The sequence below is a fragment of the Marmota flaviventris genome, chromosome 18, assembly GCF_047511675.1.
Source record: "Marmota flaviventris isolate mMarFla1 chromosome 18, mMarFla1.hap1, whole genome shotgun sequence".
In the NCBI taxonomy this organism is placed as follows: domain Eukaryota; kingdom Metazoa; phylum Chordata; class Mammalia; order Rodentia; family Sciuridae; genus Marmota; species Marmota flaviventris.
In genome coordinates, this window is record NC_092515.1 from 45,420,197 (window position 1) to 45,442,490 (window position 22,294).

Consider the following 22,294-nt stretch of genomic DNA (forward strand, 5'->3'; position numbering starts at 1 on the left):
CCACACCCAGCTATGAACTTAACTCTTAAAGCCATCATATTGGAGATTAGGTTTCAATGTGTGAATTGGGTGGACACAAGTTTTGAGACCCTGGCACCTACAGCCCAAGATCTCAGCAACCAAGTTTGCAAACTACTGGAAAATGTCTGCCTATTTAAAGCAACCACTTTCCCATCTATTTCCATCCCCACACTTGTGGCAAGCAGGACTGGGTTCTTCCATTGACTCTAGAGCCTGGGTCAGCTGACTATGTCCAGGAGAGCCAAGTGGCATCCTCAGAGTCCTGTCTCCTGAAGTTGGCTATTATTCTCTGTGAATCTGCAGACACTGTGAGCCCCACACTGACAAGATTATACCACATCTGAGAAGATGCTTCTCTGTGTGGTGTGTCCTGGAAGAGGCCTTGGAGTCTCAAGAGTTCCAGACAAGAGGTTCTTGTCCCTGGTTCCCTGAGAACCTCTCCATCTAGTAAGGTGTCCCTCTGCCTTGCAGAATTCCCCCTGCAGCCTCCTGACCATCCCCCACTCACTATGCATCCACATCATTGATTTTCCTTCTCCCCTCATTGCTCTTCCTAAGCTTCTCTGGCCCCTCCTATAAAACCCCTCTCATCTTTTCTCATTGTACAAAGGTAGCAAATAATACTCAATGTGTCTCTGGGTTCCCTCAAATCTTTTTCTATCAGACATTCAGAGGCTGGATTTCTCATCACAAAGACCTTGGGAGTCCCCCACTCCCCAACCTCTGACCGACATGCCCTCCTAGGGCACGAATTTTCCCAGGGGAGATGGCTCCCTTGTTTCCATTCACTACATTTAAAACAAAGGACCTTCATGAATTTCAGGCAAAAGATGAAAATTCCATTTTGTCAACTGGGCCACCAGGGCACAGACAAGGTTAACATTAAGCCTGAGGGACCCAGCACAGGAAAGACTTTCCTTTTGGTGAAGACTGATGGGTGCAACCATATAGCATTTACTGAGTTCTTGTGAACATGCCTCTATGTTTCATTTCTGCACAAGCACACTGTATTATACAAAGGGTTTCCATGATATTTGGTAGATTTTTAATAGCTTTTTAAATTGCTTTAGTGTACAATATGTGTGTGTGTGTGTGTGTGTGTGTGTGTGTGTGTGTGTGTGTGAGAGAGAGAGTGTGTACAGTACTAGGGACCACACCTACCACCTTGGCCTGCTAGGCAAGCACTATAACACTGAGCTACATCCATTCACAGCCCAGTGTGGAATAACTTATATACAATTAAATTAATCTCTTGAGTGTACAATTTACTCACTCTGAGGTAATATGTAAGATAAGCAAACACCACCACCACAAGTTTTACCAGTTTCTTTCGCTTCCTAAACTTCCTCATGCCCCTTTGTAGTCCTTCCTTGCCCTGAATCCTGCTCTAAGGCAGTCACCTAATTGCTTGTTCCTCTAGTTGGCCTTGCCCCAAATATGATACAAATGGACACTTTTAGGAATGACTCTGTCACTTCACATCCTATTTTTGAGATGCAAGCAGATCTCAGATTCCGTTTCCTCGTAGGCACACAACACACTTTATGCACTGATCAGTTGATATACATCTGAGTGACTTCCATTTTTTTTAACTAATTCTAATGAAGTTCTTAGGGACATTATCAGAAATTATTTATAAGGACCCATGCTGACATTTCTGTTGAGGAAAGACCTGAGAGGAGAACTGTTGAGTCATATGGCAAGTGTGTGTGGAACCTTTAAGGGAAATACCAAACTCTGCTCCACAAAGACTCTGTCACTTTGCATCCCTACCAGCCATTTATGAGGGTACCAGTTGCTCCATATCCTCTTCAACACTTTTCTGATGGTCTTAGATCAAATTGTATTTAAACCATGTGTTGGGGGATCTCACTGCAGATGTTTATTTTGACTTCTAGACTCTGCTTCCATCTTCCATTCTCTCTCTCTCTCTCTCTCTCTCTCTCTCTCTCTCTCTCTCTCTCATCTCTATATATGTATAAGGTATGATACATACAAACACATACACAGATACACTCATGAAACTCTTCTTCATTTCACATTATTACTATTATCTTGGTCATTGTCAAAGCCAAGGCCTGTGTAAGATGGTGCCATAAATGGCAGAGCCCATGGGAACCTTCACCCTAGCAGTGTCCAGATTAGGAAGAAGCACTTGTTGTCCAGTTGACACAAAGGAGCTTATAATAGGACTCAACTGGGAGGGGCCCAAAGCCCAGCTATGAATTAGATCAGGAGACTCAGGGCAGAGTAAGCATCTGCCCAGGAAGGGGCTGGGGTGATGGCTTGGAGCAGAGAATACTGCAGAGGAACTGAATCCACAGCAGCCTTGTGGATTGGGTGGAGGTCAAGGAGAAGCAGTGCTCTCAGCATGCTGTCTCCTGACATCTGGATAAAGCTGATTGCTCTCCAAAGTGGCTGAGAAGGACAGAAAACTGAGCTGTAAGAGCCTATGGGGGGTGGGGGGAAGCTAGCCAAGAATGGTTTGCAGGGGAACCTCTAGGCTGCCTAAAGTTGAGCCCCACACCCCTTCATCAGGGAAGTCAGGTTGAGCAGGTCCTCCTATCCCACACTGGCTTCCATTCACCCATGCAGGGCTCAGGATGTTTCAGAATCTCCCAGAGGCACCTAATCTCTGGGAGTGCCCTGGACAGGCAGGCACTTGTTTCACATCTTTCCAGTGGATAAGTGACTGTAAACTGGACCTTGGTCATGTGTTGATGGGGTATCTACAGAAATGCCTTCACAAAGAAGGGTCAGACTGAGAAGGGAGGGGCCCTCAAGGGTTCTCAGATAATGGTGTATAGAAGATTAGGAACTATTGAAGGGCACCCAGTCAGCTAGGAAGGTCACAGTCACACCTCCCTGCCACTGTGCAGGCAGTTCCCTTCACTCCAGCAAGGTCATCTGTATTTGTCCATCTCTGAAAATCTTCATTCTGCCCCCTCAGAGAAGCCCTCCAGGTTCCTCCAGTTACATCCAGCTCTCTGCTCCCTGCTCTCCTCCCCAACACCCTCATGGGCCTGTGACTGCAAGGACAGGGAGTTAGTGACTCCAGTGTGAGGAGAGGGGTCCTGGGATGTCAGAGTGGCTGCAGAGGCTGTGCAGCACCTTGGGAGGTGGCCAAGGGAAGAAGAAGGGTAGGACCCTGCCCGCTGCCCACTGCGGCTCCATGACCTCTGAGAGTTCAGAGTGACTCTCCTGCAGCACACCCCTTCCAAGGCACCACCCATTTCCCAGACTCCTCACTGTCAGGTCCAAATTCCACCTGGCAGAATGCTGCTCTTCATTTCCAGGTGAAGCCCAGTAATACAGAAGCAGCCCTGGGAGCCGACCATGTGCCTGCATCGACTTCCTGCCTGGATCATGGTGGTGTCCTATGGGCTCCTGATGCTCCTCATCCAGGGCCAGGGTGAGGCTGCCATGGGGAGGGTGGTAGAGACCGGGTTGGATCTGCCAAAGTGCACAGACACAGAGCCTGAGCCTGGAGGGAAGGCACCAGTGCAGGGGAGTTGGTAGAGGAGACAGATGAAGGGGATGAGGGGCAGGAGGGTGAGCCAGAGAGGGTCAGAGCTGCCTGAGGACACCCCCATGGGGGAGTGAGCTAGTGTGAGGGGATTCTGATGGGTTTGTGAGCCTTTAGGTGAGAGACAAAGAGAGTAGTATGTAGGACCTAGACCCTAATTAAGACCTAGATGGGCCTGTGGAAGAGCCAGGACTGGGTGGGCAGAAGACTGTGGGAATGGAAACCAGCGAATGGGCAAGTCAGGAGCCTCTTGGAAAACGAACAGGGCTAGGGACCTTTCCTTCCTGTGTGTGGCTGTGGCTGTAGCTACTCCTCATCCTTGGATAATAACAACAGCAATATAGACCTTGCTAGTTACATTTGGCTCTGAATATTTTGACCCCTTGGACAGGGAAGTGCTGGAATCTTCCAAAGGGGCCACAGTCAAGATTACTGGCCCTGGGGGTTACAGAAGCCCCGGGAACCATTTCTCAAAGCTGATCTGAATGACTGGTAAATTCTCTTCACTTGTGAACCTGAACTGGCATGGCTTGGATTGTTCTAGGACAAAAGTGATGTGCTTTGTACCTGCTAGAAGTCTCTAGGCCCTTATCAGAAGGTGTTGGCAGGAGAGTACCATGCCCAGGGAGTGTCAGCAGCCCTGGATCCCTCCCAACCCAAAGGCTCCTATTGTGGGCGTTGGACATAGACCCAACTTTCCCAGTCTAATCTGCACAGAAGAATCCATGCTCACCTGTCCCCCTTGGATCATCACTGACAGGCTTCCTCCCTTACCTGGCATCTTAGAGAACTAGGAAAAGTTTTCTAGCTTCACTGACAGATTCTATTTTCAACAGTCTTTTTTTCTTTAACTCACGTCCAAAAATTAAAAAAAGAAAAACTGAGTCATGAGAGAGTATAGAATTTAGTCCCACAATCTTCTGCCCACCAAGTCCTGGCTCCTCCACAGGCCCATCTAGGTCTTGAATAGAGTCCAGGTCTTACACACTACTCATCTTTGGCTCTCACCTAAATCGTCACAAACCCATCACTTCTGATGTGAGCTTTTCCACATCTGGACATAGTGACACTTCACACCACTACATATATACATGGGTGAGATTCCTCCTGCTGTTTCATGCAGTGCTTGTCCTCAAGAAAGCAGCTACATAATGTCACCAGACTGTGAGCAGGAGTATTTCGCAGGCTTTGTCCTTTGTAGTAACTAATATCAGGCATTAGTGGCCAGTGGTCATATGAGTTACATGGACCAAGATCCCTTCCGGCAAGGCACTGTGTGTAGACAGCTTGTTGGTAGGGACAGGAGTGTGCCTTTGGACTTGGAGGGATGCTGGCCAATTTCCTTCTCTGGTCCTGTGAGTGGCTGCTGCCCTGTCCTGTCCTGTACCAGGTAACTTCAAACATCAGATCCTAGGGCATCTCGTGGGAGAGAGGAGGAGGTTTGAAGTTCTTAACGTTTTCTTATGGAAACCACCTCAGATCTGCCAAACTCTACAGTGAGAACTGGAGCCTGGAGGAGGGAAGGCCCCAGTGATGTGGGAGCTGTGGAGATGTCAACAATAGCAGGAGAACTGTGGACCTGACTGCCAACTTTCTGCACTCTGGAGCACAGAGAGGACTGGGACAGCCTGAGGGCTGCATAGCACCCAAGAGTGGGCCCATTCTGGGGTAGAGGGAAGAGTTAAACCCAACATGCCCAACATAAACTTTTAACAAATATCATGACTTGGACAAACCAGATATATCTAGCTTGACTCTCCTTTGCCTCCTTGCCCTGATCCCCAACACCAGTAGGGACAAGACTTTCATGGCCTGAACTCATAGCTCTCCTCCCACATTCTGTTTCTCCTTACATGAATGATACTTCTTTATGTCATTTCTTGTCCCATCAAGTATGAGATCCTTAAGGATAGAAATCTTTAGTTCCAATCCCACAGTCCTCCTATTTATTGTGTGACATGACCTGGCACAGGGAGTGCAATGGACATTCTTGCCCCATCAGCCCAAAAGACATTCTGCTGGCAGATGCTAGGGCTGAAGGATGGTGGCAAGTCACAGGGGCCTGGTGAGCCTGGAGGGATAGGCTGTGACCGGGTTGAGTGATAGTGGTGGTGGGGATAGGAACAGGGATGGGCAGAAAGATTCTGAAGTGAATGTTGACAGATCAGGCTCCTTCCACAGGGTGGAGCTGAGGAGGACCAAGCAGGCTATAGTGCTGTGGGCCAGCAGCTGAGTGGACAGACCTGAGCCTGAAATGCATCTCTCTGCCCACAGGCCAGGACTCAGTCAGCCCCATCCGGATCACCCACACTGGGCAGGTGCGGGGCAGCCTCGTCCATGTGAAGGGCACCGATGCTGGGGTCCACACCTTCCTGGGAATTCCCTTTGCCAAGCCACCTGTAGGACCACTGCGCTTTGCAGCCCCTGAGCCCCCTGAACCTTGGAGTGGTGTGAGGGATGGGACCTCCCACCCGGCCATGTAAGCTCTCCTGGGAAACCTCAGGGCTGGGGTGGGGGTGGGTACTCCGAGCCCTGGACCAGGCTGCAGTGGCTCCTTCATCTACACTGCACTGCCAGGCCTGGGCTGTAGACCAGGGGTAATGTGTTTTTAGCAACCTAATGCACCAGCTTTGAAACCTAGGACCTAAATAAACAAATATATAGAAATATATCCCTGTGTATTGGGGCAATTCCACACTCATTTTTCCAGTGCAGAAGTAACTTTGCTAGGCCCCTGCCTCAAGGTTGGAGCCAAAAAAGCATTAGCTCCAGGTGCTAATGCAGAAACACATGTCCCTGGATTTGACTTACTCCAGTTGTTCTCTCCCACCAGGGGACATGTGTCTGGTAGAGGGTTGGGTTGGCTCTCTGAACCTATAAAAGATCTTGACTCCAGCAGTTGATGGTGCAGATCTCTGAGGAGGGTAACAGTGGTGGCTCCTTGGGGACCCCACCCACAGGGCCAAGGGAAAGGGGCATATACTTATAGCTCAAGACTTAGTGGAGGGGTGAGGTTTTCTGAAAGTCTCGAGTTGGGTTGTGGGATGCCCCATTACCCTTCAGTGAGAAACTAACCTCCATCCACTCAGGCACCACCTGTGTGAGGACACCTATGCTGTTCCAGGCCTGAGTGGGGATAGTAATAAATAGTGACTATCAACAGGAGCAGCCAGTGTTTCCCAGAAAGGGCCCTAGAGCTAGGATTGCCCAGCCTCAGAAGGAGGTGGAATCAAGTGCTCAACAATCTTGAGGCCTCTCTGGGGGTCTGGAATCCATCCCTGCTTCCCCCGAGCCCCTGCCTGGAACTCAGTGGGAAATGACTTGAAAGAAGGATCATGTGAGGCAAGGCATCAGTTAAGGCAGGGAGTGAGGTTGTCTGGGATCCAGTCAGGACCTGAGGTCTGAATTGACCACTGCTCAGCCCCTGGAGTAACTGTATTCCATTGTCACCAGGTGTCTGCAAAATGCAGATGCATTGAATCTAGAGGTTCTGAACCTAGGGAGTACAATATTGCCTCCCATCCCCATGTCAGAGGACTGCCTGTACCTCAGCATCTACGCGCCTGCACATGCCCATGAGGGCTCTAACCTGCCTGTGAGTGTTAAGTCATGGTCACTGGAAGGGTGGGAGAACATTTCCTTTGTAATGTGTTTCGAAGGTGGATTGGGACATGGTTCAAGGTAGAGAGTTAGCATAATGCTGTGAAGGCATGGGATTGACCCCAAGTACTACATAATAATACCAATGACACTGGAAGTCACAGGTTCAGATGGCCACCACTGTGGAGTGAACTACCATGAAAATTTCTCATTTCTCCAAAAGGTCTCTTAGGTAGGCAGGTAGCTAACTTAGAAATGGAGTCAAAGAGCCCTGGATGCTCTCAGAGGCCAAATGTTCTAACCCACTGATCAACTCCCCAGCTTGTATCCAGGAGATCCATGCAAGTGCCCAAAGCTGCACTTTGAGATCACTATATTCAATGACCATGGATTAATTTGGGGGCCAGAGATTGGATGACACTTTAAATTAATGTTCAAGTGGGGTAATGACAGAAACATCACTTTTCTTTTCCCTTCAGAGTAGTTCCGAGGGGAATAGATCCAGGTTCTGATTCATGGGTAGAACCCAAAGTATGGGAGGCCTGATCATCCAAGTTGAACTTACTGTCACCAGTGCACTAGGTCATGAAGTCCTACTAGAGTTCTGTGTGGGTAGCTACACAACCAAAGTGGTGTTCAGACTAGGGGTACAGCCAGGACAGGATTGGGCACGGTGGCTACCACATGGTATATCTCCTGATTTCCCAGGTGATGGTCTGGATCCATGGTGGTGCCTTGGTGATGGGCTCGGCTTCCGTGTTTGATGGTTCTATTCTGTCAGCCATTGAAAATGTACTGGTGGTCACTATCCAGTACCGCCTGGGAGTTCTGGGCTTCTTCAGGTGAGCCTGGGACAGGGATGGTCAACGGAGGCTGAGTAGACAGAGGACCATCCATTGATCATCATCCTTTCCATTTCTCAGCACTGGAGACCAGCATGCCACTGGCAACTGGGGCTATCTGGACCAAGTGGCCGCCTTACGCTGGGTCCAGCAGAATATCGCCTACTTTGGAGGCAACCCTGATCGGGTCACCATTTTTGGCGTGTCTGCAGGTGGCACTAGTGTGTCCTCGCTTGTGGTGTCACCAATGTCCCAAGGACTCTTCCATGGTGCCATCATGCAGAGTGGGGTGGCCCTGCTGCCTGACCTTATCACCAGCTCATCTAAAGATGTCTCCACAGTGAGTATCCTTTACTACTCAAGGCCAAATCTGCTGCCTCACCCTTCAACTTCAGAACCTCTGCCACTCTGTCTATTCCATGAAAACAAAGACCATGCAGGTGTCTCCAGATCTGGCCACCACAACAGGGATTCTGAGAAGCTCAAAGGTCAGAATCCACACACTTCTGCATCAAGTTGTTGATATTGCTCTAGGGTCTGCAAAGGTACACACCCTGGGGGCCTCATCCTCAGAAGACCCCTGTAAAGCAGGTGTGATGGCTCCTCTGGCTGACACCTGAGCTTCAGGGAAGGTGGAAGGATTTCGTACGTCCAGGAATACACACATGGCACCCTTTGAGAATTTTGGGTAACCTGCACAAGCTGAGATCTTAGGCTGCAACCCCCTCCCTGTCTGGAGGGAAAATTCAGCCTCTTTTTGGTGCCTTTACAGATGGTGGCCAACCTGTCTGCCTGTGGGCACGTAGAGTCAGAGGCCCTGGTGAGCTGCCTGCGGGGCAAGAGTGAACAGGAAATGCTGGCTATTACCAAGGTAGGCTGAATGGACGTTAGTGAGGAGACAGGGTTCATGGTGTAAGGAAAGTACAGTGACTTCTACTGTGGAACAATGATGTCATTTCCAGGGCTTGGTCTTCTTGTATCCTCATAGCTCTGGATGGGAATTGAGACAAAAATATGCTAAACCAGGTGTAGAATCTCTGAATGTTGGTGTGAGAATCATGGGATGAGTAGGATGCATTGGAAGTAACACAGGTATCATTAGAAAAGAGACTTTGCTTCCCATAATCATGGACTTTGAATGCCCCCTTAGCCCTTCAAGATCATTCCTGCTGTGGTGGATGGGGCCTTCCTACCTAGGCACCCCCAGGAGCTTCTGGCCTCTGCTGATTTTCAACCTGTTCCGAGCATCATTGGTGTCACCAATGATGAGTATGGCTGGATCGTTCCCATGGTGAGTCCCTTCTTTAAATTCCCATGATAGTGTCAGGTGGGAGTGGGTTTGGACTTCGTACCTCCTGGTCATCTCACCCCCAGCTCTAGACTATCTTTTCACCACATAGATCTTGGGTCCCCCTGAAATCCAGAAAGACGTAGACAGAGAGACCATGCGAGCTGTTCTGCAGAGAATATCAACACAGACGGTGAGACTCCTGAAGTCCTGGGCCAGGCAAGAGTGCAGCAAGACACTCTTCCTTTTCAGTAACCTACAGGAACAAAAACTGATCTATGTAAATTTGTGTGTGGGCCCACCACACAGCTTGACGCCATTGCCCTATTTCCTGACACATCCCAAACCCCAATCCCTGCCCTCAAGCCTCTGCCTCCCTGCCCCAGAGATTGCCTAACCTGACTCTCCTTGATCCCCTGGACCAGATGATGTTGCCTGCCGAATGTGCTGACCTATTGATGGAGGAGTACATGGGAGACAATGAGGACCCCCACACCCTCCAACTCCAGTTCCAGGAGATGATGGCAGACTCCATGTTTGTGATGCCTGCACTCCAAGTAGCACAGTATCAGAGTGAGTGTATCTGAACCTGAATCCTGGCTTTGTAGGAGACAGCTCAGAGCTGTGGGTCCCAGGTGCCTGGTCCCAGGCACCTGAAGGCCCAATCTCAGTAAATCCTTATGACTAGAGTAAGAGATAGACATCACACACATTTTACAGAGGAGAGAACTAAGGTAGTGTCACTCAAGGACTTGCTTGTAACCACATAGCCAACAAGTCCAAGATATGACTTAACAAAGAGCCTTCCAACTACACCCTGATCCATTTTGAGCTTCCAAGCCACTGTGAAGATTCAAACAGTGCTGGAACTACCAATCTTGTCACCAAGAGTGACACATTCTCTTCACCCTCCAGGTTTCCATGCTCCTGTCTACTTCTATGAGTTCCAGCATCCGCCCAGCTTCATTAAGGACATGAGGCCTCCACATGTGAAGGCTGATCATGGTGATGAGGTAGTCTTTGTCTTTGGATCCTACATCAATGGCAACAGAGGTGAGTTCTCCTTGTTCCACACGAGTATTCTCATGGGTACAGGGTGGAAATCACTCTCATGGTACAACGAGAAACTGGGGTAAGAGAGAACATGGGATCCAGTGTCTACCAATGTACAACTCAATGGGTCATTCCAGGGTTAGACCTTTCCCAGTCCAATCTATGCTCCTTCCACCTGTTGCTAACCCAACCATGGTGTCTAGCCTAGGAGAAGAGGGCGTTGGGTAAAAGCCTAATCATTTTTTAAATGACTTCACAGTGTCCAAAAGAAGGAAATTTCTATGTAAGGAGGAGCCCAGTGTTGATTCAGTTAAAGGCTGGGACTAGTAAAGGCAGATTGGGCAAGCAGAGGGCCTGGCCCCAGGACTGTTGTGATAGGGAAGGGACACAAGCCTGGGGCTGGGTTGGTGAGTGTGGCACAGGAGTGGACAACTGGATGGGGTTGGCCAGGACCTGGACCCTTGCCTTCCTCCTCCCACAGTTGAGCTCACTGAGGAGGAGGAGCTGCTGCAAAGGAGGATGATGAAGTACTGGGCCAACTTTGCTCGAAATGGGTGAGAAAACCTGAATACTACAGCCTCCCGTGCCTACACATGCCCACCCAGGGGCACGAGCCCTCCACTGCTCCCCTTGTCTGAGTTGACCCCATTAGCAATTGTGTGTCCTTCATCACATCCTAGCCCCCTACCCAATGGGAAGACCCACACTAAAAGAGGGTGATTTTTGGGTATAGGTCACTGGTCTCTTCTCACAGTGGTCCAGAGGGTGAGCCATAGTGCTGGGCTACCATGGGAGCCAGCCTCTCACAGGGAAGGGCAACACAGGCCAGGTTGCTCTGCCCTGTGTGGAATGACACTAGTGAGAGGTCATTACTTTCCTACATCAGGACACCTCTCCCCATTCTCAACAACTCTGTGTGCCTGGCTGGCTGCTCTGTTCATAATTGGGGTCAAAGGTGAGGTCTGAGTTCAACAGAGCTCAGACTGACCCTTGCCCTGCCCTGCTGGAGGGCATGTGCACAGGAACCCCAACGGAGAGGGCCTACCCCACTGGCCACTGTTCGACCAGGACCAGCAGTACCTGCAGCTGGACATCCAGCCTGCTGTGGGCCAGGCCCTGAAGGCACACAGGCTGCAGTTCTGGACCAAGACCCTGCCTCAGAAGATCCAGGAGCTAAAGGGAGCTAAGGACAAGCACACAGAGCTCTAGCTTCCTTGTCAGGAAGAGAGGGGTGTGCTAGGTGTGATGGGGTCTTCCTGTGGTGCCCACACATACCCACCCACAAACCAGGGTTGACCTACTCATTCACATAGCTATTTGTCCATACATTCCACCATGGGTCCTCTCTTGTTAGACACACTCAGTAATTCCCAAGGAGGCTGTGGATGGGTAAGCCAGTTCATGCCACCTTCCTCCTCACCCCATTGTGCCCGAGTCCCTCCCTCCCTTCCTCCCCTCTCCTTCCCTACAACCCCTCCTATCCCCTCCTCCCAGTTGCCACACCCTCCCATGCTGACAGAGAAGTTTTAGGAGGCAGAGCTGGTACTTTTCTGAACCCCTTGCCCACCTCTCAGCAAGTACCCATGTTCTCCTATTGGTGGGACCTCTGTAGAAAACCTGGACACCACAAGCCCCAGTGTTTTACTCCATCAGGCTCCTGTAACAACAACAGCAACAGCAACAAAGACAACAACTCCAATAATAACCTAGCTCAGCACAGTGGCACATGCCCATAATCCAAGCCACTCAGGAGGCTGAGGGAAAAGAATTACATATTCAGCCCAGGCTGGCCACTTGGGGAGACTGAAGCTGAAAATAAAACAACAAGTCCCGGGAGAGTAGCTCAGTGGAGTACTTGCTAAGCATGCACAAGGTCCTGGGATTGATCACAGTGCTACAACCTAAATATCAACAAATAAACACAATAAACTGGGTAGCTCATAAACAGTTTAAATGTGTTGTCTTCTGTGTTGGACATGACAAGTCCAGAATCAAGGTGTTAGCCGATTTGTTGTCTGGGGAGGTCTTGCTTTGGTTTCTAGATGGCACCTTCTCACTATGTCCTCACTTGGCAGAAGGGGCAAATAAGCTCTCTTGGGGTTATTTGACAGTTCCTCATCCCTGTCCCCTCACAATGATTCATCACTTTCATACTGGCTTTCTTTCTTTCTTTCTTTCTTTCCTTCTTTCTCAATGAAAGCCCAGGTAGTAGACTGATTTTATTAGTTATGCATTTTGTGTGTGTGTGTGTGTGTGTGTGTGTGTGTGTGTTGTTGGGGATTGAGCTTAGTGCATTAGAACTTAATTCACTAGAACTTAGTGCGGGCTAGGCAAGCACTCTACCACCTGAGCTCTCTCCCCAGCCCATGGAGACTGGCTTTCAATGTATGAATTTGCAGCACACAAACTTTCAGGCCAAACACATACATCTAACCCACCCAGACTACAAGCAAAAGCAAAGTTTCATATTCCTGAGCCACCTGGAGATTAAATGTCATTCATCATTAACATTGAAATCTACACGCATACACATCTATTTCTGTCCCAAGGAGGTGACTGGCCCCATCCTTATGAGAAGCAGGACTGGGCTTTTACATTGGCTTCTGGAGCCTGGGCCAGCTGGGTGCATCCTAGAGAGCCAGGTGTGGTCCTCAGGGTCCTGTCTCCTGAAGTTGCCTCTTATTCTCCGTGGCTCTGCAGACACTGTGAGCCCCACACTGACACAATCACAACACAGCTGTGAAGATGTTTCTCTGTGGGGTGTGTCCAGGAAGAGGCCTTGACATGTCAGGAGGACCAGACACATAGCAGAAGGGATTCTTGTCCCTGTCTCCCTGAGGACCTCTCCATCCAAAATCTTTCAGAATTCCCTCTGCAGCCCCCTGTCCATCCCCCACTCACTATGGCATCCATGTGTTGACTTTCCCTCTCACCTCATTGTTGTCCCTAAAGTTTTCTGGACCCTCCAGTAGATATCCTCTCATCTTTTATCTCAGTATTCAAAAGTGCCAAATGAGCTCCATATACCCTTTTGTTCCTCCAAAGCATTTTCTCTCTGTCATGGAAAGGCTGTGTCCCTCACTCCATGGACCTTGGGACTCCCCCTATAGCCTCCCTCTCACCAACTTGCCCCCATGCGGCACCACTTTTCCCAGCAGAGAAACTCTCCTCTTTCACCCAGTGCTTTTAAGCCCCACCACAGGGCACCAAGGCCTTTAGGGCTGAAGATGAAGATTGCCGTGTTTCCCATCCTGGACACCAGGGGGCAGACGAGGATAGTGGTAAGCCTGGGGTGACTGGATCTCTGCAGAGGTGAAAAGACCTTATACAAAATTACATATAAGAGGATGTGAGGGGAAAGGGGAAAAAATATCAAGGGAGAGAAATGAATTACAGTAGAAGGGGTAGAGATAGAAGATGGGAGGGGAGGGGAGGGGGGATAGTAGAGGATAGGAAAGATAGCAGAATACAACAGTCACTAGTATGGCAATATGTAAAAACGTGGATGTGTAACCAATGTGATTCTGCAATCTGTATATGGGGTAAAAATGGGAGTTCATAACCCACTTGAATCAAATGTATAGAATATGATATGTCAAGAGCTTTGTAATGTTTTGAACAACCAATAAAAAAAATAAAATGAATGTGATAATCTTAAAAACAAACAAACAAAAAAAAAAAAAAAAAAAAAAAAAAGAAAAGACCTTTTAGTTCCCTTTAGTGTACAGGGACTGGTGCATAATCCTTCCACTCTGTGCTGAAAACTTTCCTTGTGCTCCTGCTCCAGACATGCCCCTGTATGGTTTTCAGTTCTGAGCATGCACAGGATGCTTCCCAGAGTGGGACCTCAGAGTATTTTTCAGACTTTCAGTAGCTGTTTTTTTTTTTTTTAAGTTGTAGATGGACACAATACCTTTATTTATTTTCTTTCTGTGGTTCTAAGGAACGAACCCAGTGCCTCACCTGTGCTAGGCGAGTGATCTACCTCTGAGCCACACCCCAGCCCCTTCAGTAGCTGTTTTTAAGAGGTTTTTGGGGGTGGTGGGGGGTACTGGGGATTGAACTCAGGTGCACTTGACCACTGAGCCACATCCCTAGTCCTTTTTTCTATTTTACTAGAGACACATCTCACTGAGTTGCTTAGCGCCTCATTAAATTGCTGAGGCTGGCTTTGAACCTGCAATTTCTTCTCTTTTTCAGGAGTGGCCTTGCATGTACACATCTGCCACACTTTAAGCCGTTCCCAGTTGATGCACATCTGAGTGACTTCCATTTGTCCTCCTCCCACTTATTCTTTTTTTTTTTCCTTATTAGCGAAGACTTAACCCATGAGCTCTCTAAAGCTGATCTACATATCCATCCCTGTTTATTTTAGTTTGAGTTGGGTCTCACTAACTTTCCCAGCCTGGCCTCCAATTCCAATCCTCCTCCTTTGACCTCCTGAGTGCCTGAATTGCAATAAGGGTACCTTCATGCCTGGTTTAGGCTATTTTACGTAAAACTTGCAGTGTATATTTTCAGAAATCACTTAGTGGACATGTGCTCTTCTTCTTTTTTTTTTTTTTTTTTTTTGTTTTGTTTTGTTTTTTGGTAAAGCCCTGAGATTAGAATCCTCTGTGTCCAATCACTGAGATTGAGTGAAACTTGTTTTTTCTTTCTTTCTTTTTTTTTTTTTTTTGGTGGGGAAGGTACTGGGAATTTAACCCAGGGGTGCTTCACTACTGACTACAGCTCCAATCCATTTTGTATTTATTTATCTTTTCATTTGAGACTGGGTATCTCTAAAATACTAAGGGACTTGCTAAGTTTTTAAAGCTCACTTTTACCTCAGAATCCTCCTGTGTCTGCCCCTACCCCAAGTTGCTGAGATTATAGGCATGTGTCTCTGCTCCCAGCTCTGGGCTGAACTTTTAAGAAAAATGTCTAGCTATCTTCCAAAATGACTATTATTTTTTATCCCATCAAACAATGAGGGTGACAGATGCTCCATATTCTCACCAAAAGTTGTTTTTAGGGGGTCTTAAACCTGATGAGATGGAACGGACGGTAGCAGGCTATTTTTCATTGCAGATATTTTCCTGGAATTTTATCTTCTGCTTCAATCTTCTTCTCTGTGATTCATTCTCTCTCTCTCTCTCTCTCTCTCTCTCTCTCTCCCCGCTCTTACCTTCTCTTCTCTCAGACTTTCTCTAGATCATTACATATATGTCAGTTTTCCACCCCACCCAACCCCCCACATGCCCTAATGCTCTGAAGACTCTTCTTCATTCCACAGTTTTACTGTTAGTTTGGGGACCTTCACCAAGAGATAGACAGCAACTTCCAGGTTAGGAAGGAGTACTGTGTTGTCCATGTCCAGTTGACATTAAGGAGCTTATAACATGGCTATGAACCAGGAGGAACTAGAATATCTCAACCTCCACAGCCCCAGCTATGAACTAGGTCAGGAGAATACAGAGAGAGCATCTGCCTGGACAGGAGCTGGGAGAGTGGCTTGGACCACAGTCCATTGGACGGAAAACTTTGAATTGACAACAGACCTTGCTCTTTAGGTAGAAGTCAAGAAAAAGCCCAGGACACAGCCACCTGAAAATATTGTCATTCCTAGAAAGACACCAATAAAGACACTTGCTATCCTGGTGTGTAGGAATGAACCCAGGCTAGAATGAAGAAGCCAAGGCCTGTTAGGAGAAGGTACTGAAGGTCATCTGAGGTGGAGCCCACACCCCTTCCTCCAGGAAGTCAGGCAGAGCAGGCACTCCTGTCTCCTGCTGTACTCCCTATGTCCTTGCAGGATTCGAGAAGATTTGACAACTCCTGGTTATGGGCCTGTCTCCCCAGTGGCCCCAGATGCCCAAGAGAGCCCTTCCAGGTCCACAGTGCTAGAACCAGAAAGTCCTCAGAAAGTTTATCAGGTGCATAAATGACAGTAAACTCAACCTCAGAAGGAGCTGTCCTCAGGGGAAGCCACAGGGTGGGGACAGAGCAAGTGGAGGGGGGTGGGTTCTTTCTTTTTTTTCTCTTTTTTCTTTTTTTGGTGGTGCTGAGGATTGAACCCAGGGTCTTGTGCATGCAAGGCAAGCACTCTACCCACTGAGCTATATCCCCAGCCCAAGGGGGTGGGTTCTTAAGAAGTGTCACAGTTGCAGTCACCAGTGTATTTTCAACAGAGCAGCCAGGACAGAATAGGGACAGGTGTACACAGACCCTCAGACCAGGACTACAAGGACCTTGGAGGGAACTCAGGAAACTATGAATGCTGAGAGGAAGAAGGACTTCCCAGTACCACGGGCACAGTCACACTGCCCAGTTTGCTCAGGCAGTCCCCTTCATCCCCCAAGGTCACCATTCTCACCTGTGGGGATCTTCATTTTGTGTCCCCTCAGAGAAGCCCTCCTGGCTCCTCCTATTACAGCCCACTGCTCCCTCCTCTCCACCCCAACACCCTCATGGGCCAGTGTTATGGTTTAGAGAGGAGGTGACCCCAAAGCTCATGTGTGAGACAATACCAGAAAGTTTAGGGGTGACATGATTGGGTTATGAGAGCCTTAACCCAATCATTGATTAATCCCCTGATGAGGGTTCACTGGATGGTAACTTAGCCATGGAGGGTGGAGCTGGAGGAGGTGGGTCACTGGGGCGTGCCTCTTGGGTATGTATTTAATATTTGTTGAGTGGAGCTGGCTCTCTCTCTGCCTCCTGATATGATGTCTTGTGCAGCTCTCCTCCACTACACCCTTCCACCATGATATTCAGCCTCTCCTGGAGACCTAAGGAATGGACCCACTCTCTATGGACTGATCCCTCTGAACACAATGAGCCCCAAATGAACTTTTCCTTCTCTACATTGTTCTTGTCAGGTCTTTTGGTCACAGCAGCAAAAAAAGTAGAATAAAAGAGCCAGTGACTGCTAGGATAGTAAGTTATTGACTCCAGGGGTGAGGAATGGGTTCCTGGGATCTCAGAGCAGCTAAGAGGCGGGGAGTCCTGTCCTGCTCAGTACCCACTGGCTCTGTAACCTCTGAGGGTTCAGAGTGGCTCTCCCACAGTGCCCAGCTTTCAGGACACCACTCATTGCTCTGCCTCCTCCCTGCAGGGTCCAAACTCCACCTGGGCCCAGGTCCTTCTCTGTGCTGACCTCTGAAGCACAGCAACGGAAACAGCCCTGGGAAATGACCATGTGGTTGCACAGACTTTATGGATAGCTGGGCATCATGGCCTGTGGGGTCCTGCTGCTCCTCCTCCAAAGCCAGATTGAGGCTCAGTTTGGGTTTGGGGTGACAAACTCTGGAGTACCATCAGCCAAAGGGTGCAGAGGAAGAGACCAAGGCTGCAGGAGGGTAGGTGACAGGGAGTGGGAGGATGGTGGAAATGATAGAGGACAGAGGGGAATGTGTAGCCACCCAGGGTCCACCTAATGCCCAGGGTGACTCCTCTGAAGTGCAGACAGGGTCAGTCAGCCTGATGTCACCAACACCAAGGAGAAGGCAGGGTATGAGGGGAGACTGGGGAACCCCGAAGAGCAGGGCCAGCTTCCCTGTCTCTGGACGGGCATTCAGGACACTGAGTGCTGGCTGTGCTGGAGCTCCAGCTGCCAATGGGAAAAACAGCCACTTAGGAACACCTTCCTGCTGCCATTTGGCTCTAGGTCATGCCTTTGGCCAGAGGGGTGACCTGGCCCTCTCAAAGGGGCTCCAGGCAAGGTTACTTGTCTTTGGGGGAACTACAGAAGTCCCCAGGCACTGTGTCCTAAAGGGGATGTGGGATGTCACTGGACTCCTGTCACTTTATGCACCTGAACTAAAAAAGGGTATGGCTTGGCCATTAGGGCAAAGGTGATGGGGCTCTGAGCCTACAGGCAGCATCCAGGCCCTCATCAGAAGTTAGGCAAGGTTGGCAGGATGCCTGGGCTGTCCTTGGCCCTTGATCCTCTCCCTAATAGGCTTCTACTGTGGGCCCCACTTATCTCCTGCTACTCCTCCCCACTCTGCCCAGGAGGAGTCCACACTCACCTCTTCCCATGGCACACCCACAGAGGGTCTTTCCCATCTCCCTGCGGTTGACCAGGCTCCTCTCAAAAGTCACTAGGACTTTCTAGACAAGGAGTGCTGCCCAATTTCACTGTTGGCTGCCATTATAAATATTGTCTTGGCTTCTCCCATCAGAACAATTAATTATCAAGTCACAGGAGAGCACAGATTTGGGTTCCACCCTCTTCTGTCCCCACCCGTCCTGGCTCCTTCACAGGAACCATCAAGGCCTCAGGGTCTTGCACTCAATGCCCAGGACTTTCTGTGTGTGTGTGTGTGTGTGTGTGTGTGTGTGTGTGTGTGTGTGTGTTTGAGAGAGAGAGAAAGAGAGAGAGAGAGAGAGAGAGAGAGAGAGAGAGAGATCTTTCTCATGCCTGGTTTTCATCTACATGACCACAACTCACCCTCTGGGGCACCATGCTTTCCCCTTCCTAACACAGGAGTCACCTCACACTCTTACATGGTGCAGCTTCCTCCACCATCGAGTGGAAAGGATGATGTGCTGTTGACTCTACAAGTCTCTGATCAGGGACATTTTAGCAGACTTTGTCCATTGCTGTCACAACACACACCTGAGGCACCTGGGATGCTGTCTGTGTACATTACATGAAAAGAAATTTCGGGCTAGGGATGTGGCTGAAGCAGTAGCGCGCTCGCCTGGCATGCGTGAGGCCCGGATTCGATCCTCAGCACCACATACAAACAAAGATGTTGTGTCCGCCGAAAAACTAAAAAATAAATATTAATATTCTCTCTGTCTCTCTTAAAAAAAAAGAAAAGAAATTTCACACAATAAGGAAATTATTATTACAGGGTGTGTAGGCAGCTTGTTACTGGGAAGAGATGCATACCACCCATGCCCCCTTTTTGGTACTGAGTGAAACCCCAGGTTGCTTTACTACTGAGCCATGTCCCCCAGCCCTTTTCATTGCATTTTGATACAGCATCTCACTAAGTTGCTTAGGGTTTTGCTAATTTTCTGAGGTTGGCCTCAGCCTCCTGAGTTGCTGGGATTACAGACATGCGGTGCGTGAGGAGTGTGCCTTTTGACTTGGAACATATCTTAGTTTGATTTGGGGTGCTAAAATAGTATAACTGACCCGACACTGGATGAGGTATAAAGGAAATAGATATATTTAGCTCAGCTCAGGTGACCTTCTCGTTTCAGTCTTGATGAGGGACTTTCAGCTCTGTTGTAACATAGCAATGGCATAACATTGTAGGCCTTTTTGGGAGAGAGATCAAAGGGTGAGAGAGGAAGCAATAGACAGGGAAGATGCAGACTTGTTTTTTTGTTTTGTTTTGTTTAAAATTTTTAAAATTTTAAAATTTAAAAATTTTGTTTAAAATTTTTTAGTTATTGATGCCTTTATTTGTTTGTTCATATGTGGTGCTCAGAATTGAACCCAGTGCCTCACACATGCTGGTCAAGCCCTCTACCTCTGAGCCCCAAGCCCATCCCTAGACTTGCTCTTTTTGAAAAACTTACACTCCACTCAAAGGAATTAATCCACTCCTGTGAGATCTAATCCACTCCAAAAGACTAATATTAATCCCTTCACAGGGCAATTCATGAGCCAATCACTACGCCCTACTTCTGAAAGGTACCACCTCACTGAGGACCTGTCATCCATGATAGGAACCTTTGGGGGGCAAACCACATCCAAACCATATCATTCTGCCCTTGCTTCCCCAAGGTTCACATCCTGCTTTCAATGCACAATGCAGTCATTCCATGCCTATAGTCCTCAAAGCCTGAAACCTTGCCAGCAAGACTCCAAAGTGCAAAGTCCCAAGTACCATCTGAAACTCAAGGCAAATGACTTCCAACAAGTTACATGATTTCAGGATACAGCCTTGAAACAGGCACAGGGCAGATAGATAGTCCTGTGGCAAAAAGGAGGAAAAGCCAGTAGAAAGGGCTCCCAGACCCCCAGCAAGTCTGAAAATAAGCAAAGAAGACACTAGATCCCCAAACTCCAAGTCCAGCCTCCTAGACACAGGGCGGGGTACTGGTCCCCAGGGCCTTGGGCAGCCCCGCCCCTGGCGTGATGCTGGTTGCAGCCCACATGGCTGCTCTCTTGGGCTGCATGCCATGGTCTGTGGCTTTCCTAGGCTGGCATTGACACTGCCAGTGGCTCTGCATTCTGGGGTCTCAAGAGCACTGGTCCCAGTGTCACGGCCTCACTAGGCATTCTGGTGAAAAATCTTTCCCGTGGCTCCACACCAACAGCTTGGCCTTCAGAACATTCCTTTGAAACCCCAGGGGAAGCTGTTGTGACAGCAGAGCCCTTGGATTCTCTGTACCTGCAAAATAGCACCACTTGGGCATCACCAAGGTCTGTTGCTTGCTCCCTTTGAAGCAGCATCAGGAGTCATGCCTTGGCTTTCGTGAACCATGCCTGGACAGACCCAGAGCATTTTGCTAGAACACAAGGAGCAGAATCCTGAGACAATGCTGGGGCCCCTTCCATGGCCTTCGGGGCTCCTGATGGAAGGGCACCTGGAAGATTATGTGTAGGCCTCAGGCCTTCTCTCCCATGGTTTTGAAGCAGAGAGCCTGGCTCCTTCTTTCCCATCCTCTATATTCTCACTCAATCTCCCATTTTGCTCTTTAGGTGGGCAGACTGTGACATTCCCAGTGTTTTAGGGTATGCTTGCCTTTGTCAAGTATCATTGTAAATCTCACTGAAAATGACCAAAAATAACCATACAACTCCTTCTATATTTTGCTTAGAAATGTTGTTCTCTGAATCCTTTAGGTCTTCGATCTTGTATTTGGCCTTCCATAACTCTTTAGGCATAAATACAATGTAACCAAGTGTTTGCAATCATCAAAGGCAGCCTTTCTTCTAATTTCCACAGATGGCTCCCACTTCCTTAGGATGGCCTTTACTAAGCACATTGCTATCAGCATTCTGAACATGACCACTTATCCAATCTCTAGGATGTTCTAGCTTCTTCCTAGTCTCTTTGGTGTCTGAACTCTCACCAGGATTTCTGACAATTCTCCATTTTCAACAGTACAACATTCTTCAACTTCTTTTGTAGTTGTTGGATAGGGGATTTAACCCCAGGGCACTGAACCACTGAGCCATATCCCCAATCCTTTTTATTTTTATTTTATTTTAAAAATTTATTTATTTATTTATGTATTTTCCTAATTTGTTACATATGGCAGCAGAATGCATTACAATTCATATGACACATATAGAGCACAGTCTTTCATATCTCTGGTTCTATACCAAGTAGAGTCACACATTGCTTTCCTATATCAGGAAATTTTACCATTCTCAAAGCCCCTGCCCACCTGGCCACCAGGCCTGCCCAAATGGGGTAGGTAAAGTTAAGGGTTAGGGTAAGTCTGAGCTTAGCAGGATTCAGAGTGACCCTCACCCCACACTACTGGAAGGGCATGTGCACAGGAATCCCAAAGGTGAGGGCCTGCCCCACTGGCCCCTGACCAGTTGTATCTGCAGCTGGACATCCAGCCTGCTGTGGGCCTGGCCTGAAGGCCTACAGATTGCAGTTCTGGACCAAAATCCTGCCTCAGAAGATCCAGGAGCTAAAAGGAGATGAGGACAAACCCACAGAGCTCTAGCTCCCTGTTCAGGGAGGAAGGATGGGCTACATGCATTTGGGGACTGCCAGTGTTGTTCTCTGTTTCTCACCCAGGATCCAGGGTTGGCCCTCTCATTCACAGAGCCATTAATCTACACTTCATTTGTCCATTCAGCCAACACTGATGAAGAACTCACCGCATGGAGTTCATTGCCCAGGCTGACATGTGTCCTCTCTCATTAGACACACTCAGTAAATCCCCCCAGGAAGCCGTGGATGGGTAAGCCCAGTGGATGGCCACCTTCCTTCACTGAGTCTGACTATAGTCCCCACTGGGCCTGAGTATATTCTTTCCTTCCTCCCCTTCCCTCTC

General features: G+C 48.6%; 1 protein-coding gene across 2 annotated transcripts; it reads left to right on the top strand.

The window, feature by feature from the left end:
* The first annotated feature begins 3,357 nt into the window (after positions 1-3,357).
* On the top strand, positions 3,358-11,595 carry LOC139702632 (cocaine esterase-like). 2 transcript variants are annotated; one of them, XM_071604090.1, is made up of 12 exons: positions 3,358-3,433; positions 5,822-6,026; positions 7,001-7,142; positions 7,856-7,989; positions 8,071-8,329; positions 8,762-8,860; positions 9,140-9,280; positions 9,390-9,470; positions 9,703-9,850; positions 10,193-10,330; positions 10,812-10,884; positions 11,353-11,595. In XM_071604090.1, exons 1-12 carry the CDS (start codon positions 3,358-3,360, stop codon positions 11,537-11,539), a joined length of 1,683 nt encoding a protein of 560 aa, XP_071460191.1. In that variant the 3' UTR covers positions 11,540-11,595. The 2 variants fall into 2 exon arrangements, with proteins under 2 accessions (XP_071460191.1, XP_071460192.1); XM_071604091.1 differs by having other exon boundaries at positions 10,193-10,282.
* The last annotated feature ends 10,699 nt before the right edge of the window (positions 11,596-22,294 follow it).

Bases quoted from the DNA above. Each gene is read 5' to 3' on its own strand.
- LOC139702632 (XM_071604090.1), top strand. From the start codon at position 3,358: ATGTGCCTGCATCGACTTCCTGCCTGGATCATGGTGGTGTCCTATGGG. The intron at 8,330-8,761 runs GTGAGTATCCTT...GTGCCTTTACAG, and splicing joins CATCTAAAGATGTCTCCACA to ATGGTGGCCAACCTGTCTGC. The intron at 9,851-10,192 runs GTGAGTGTATCT...TTCACCCTCCAG, and splicing joins CCAAGTAGCACAGTATCAGA to GTTTCCATGCTCCTGTCTAC.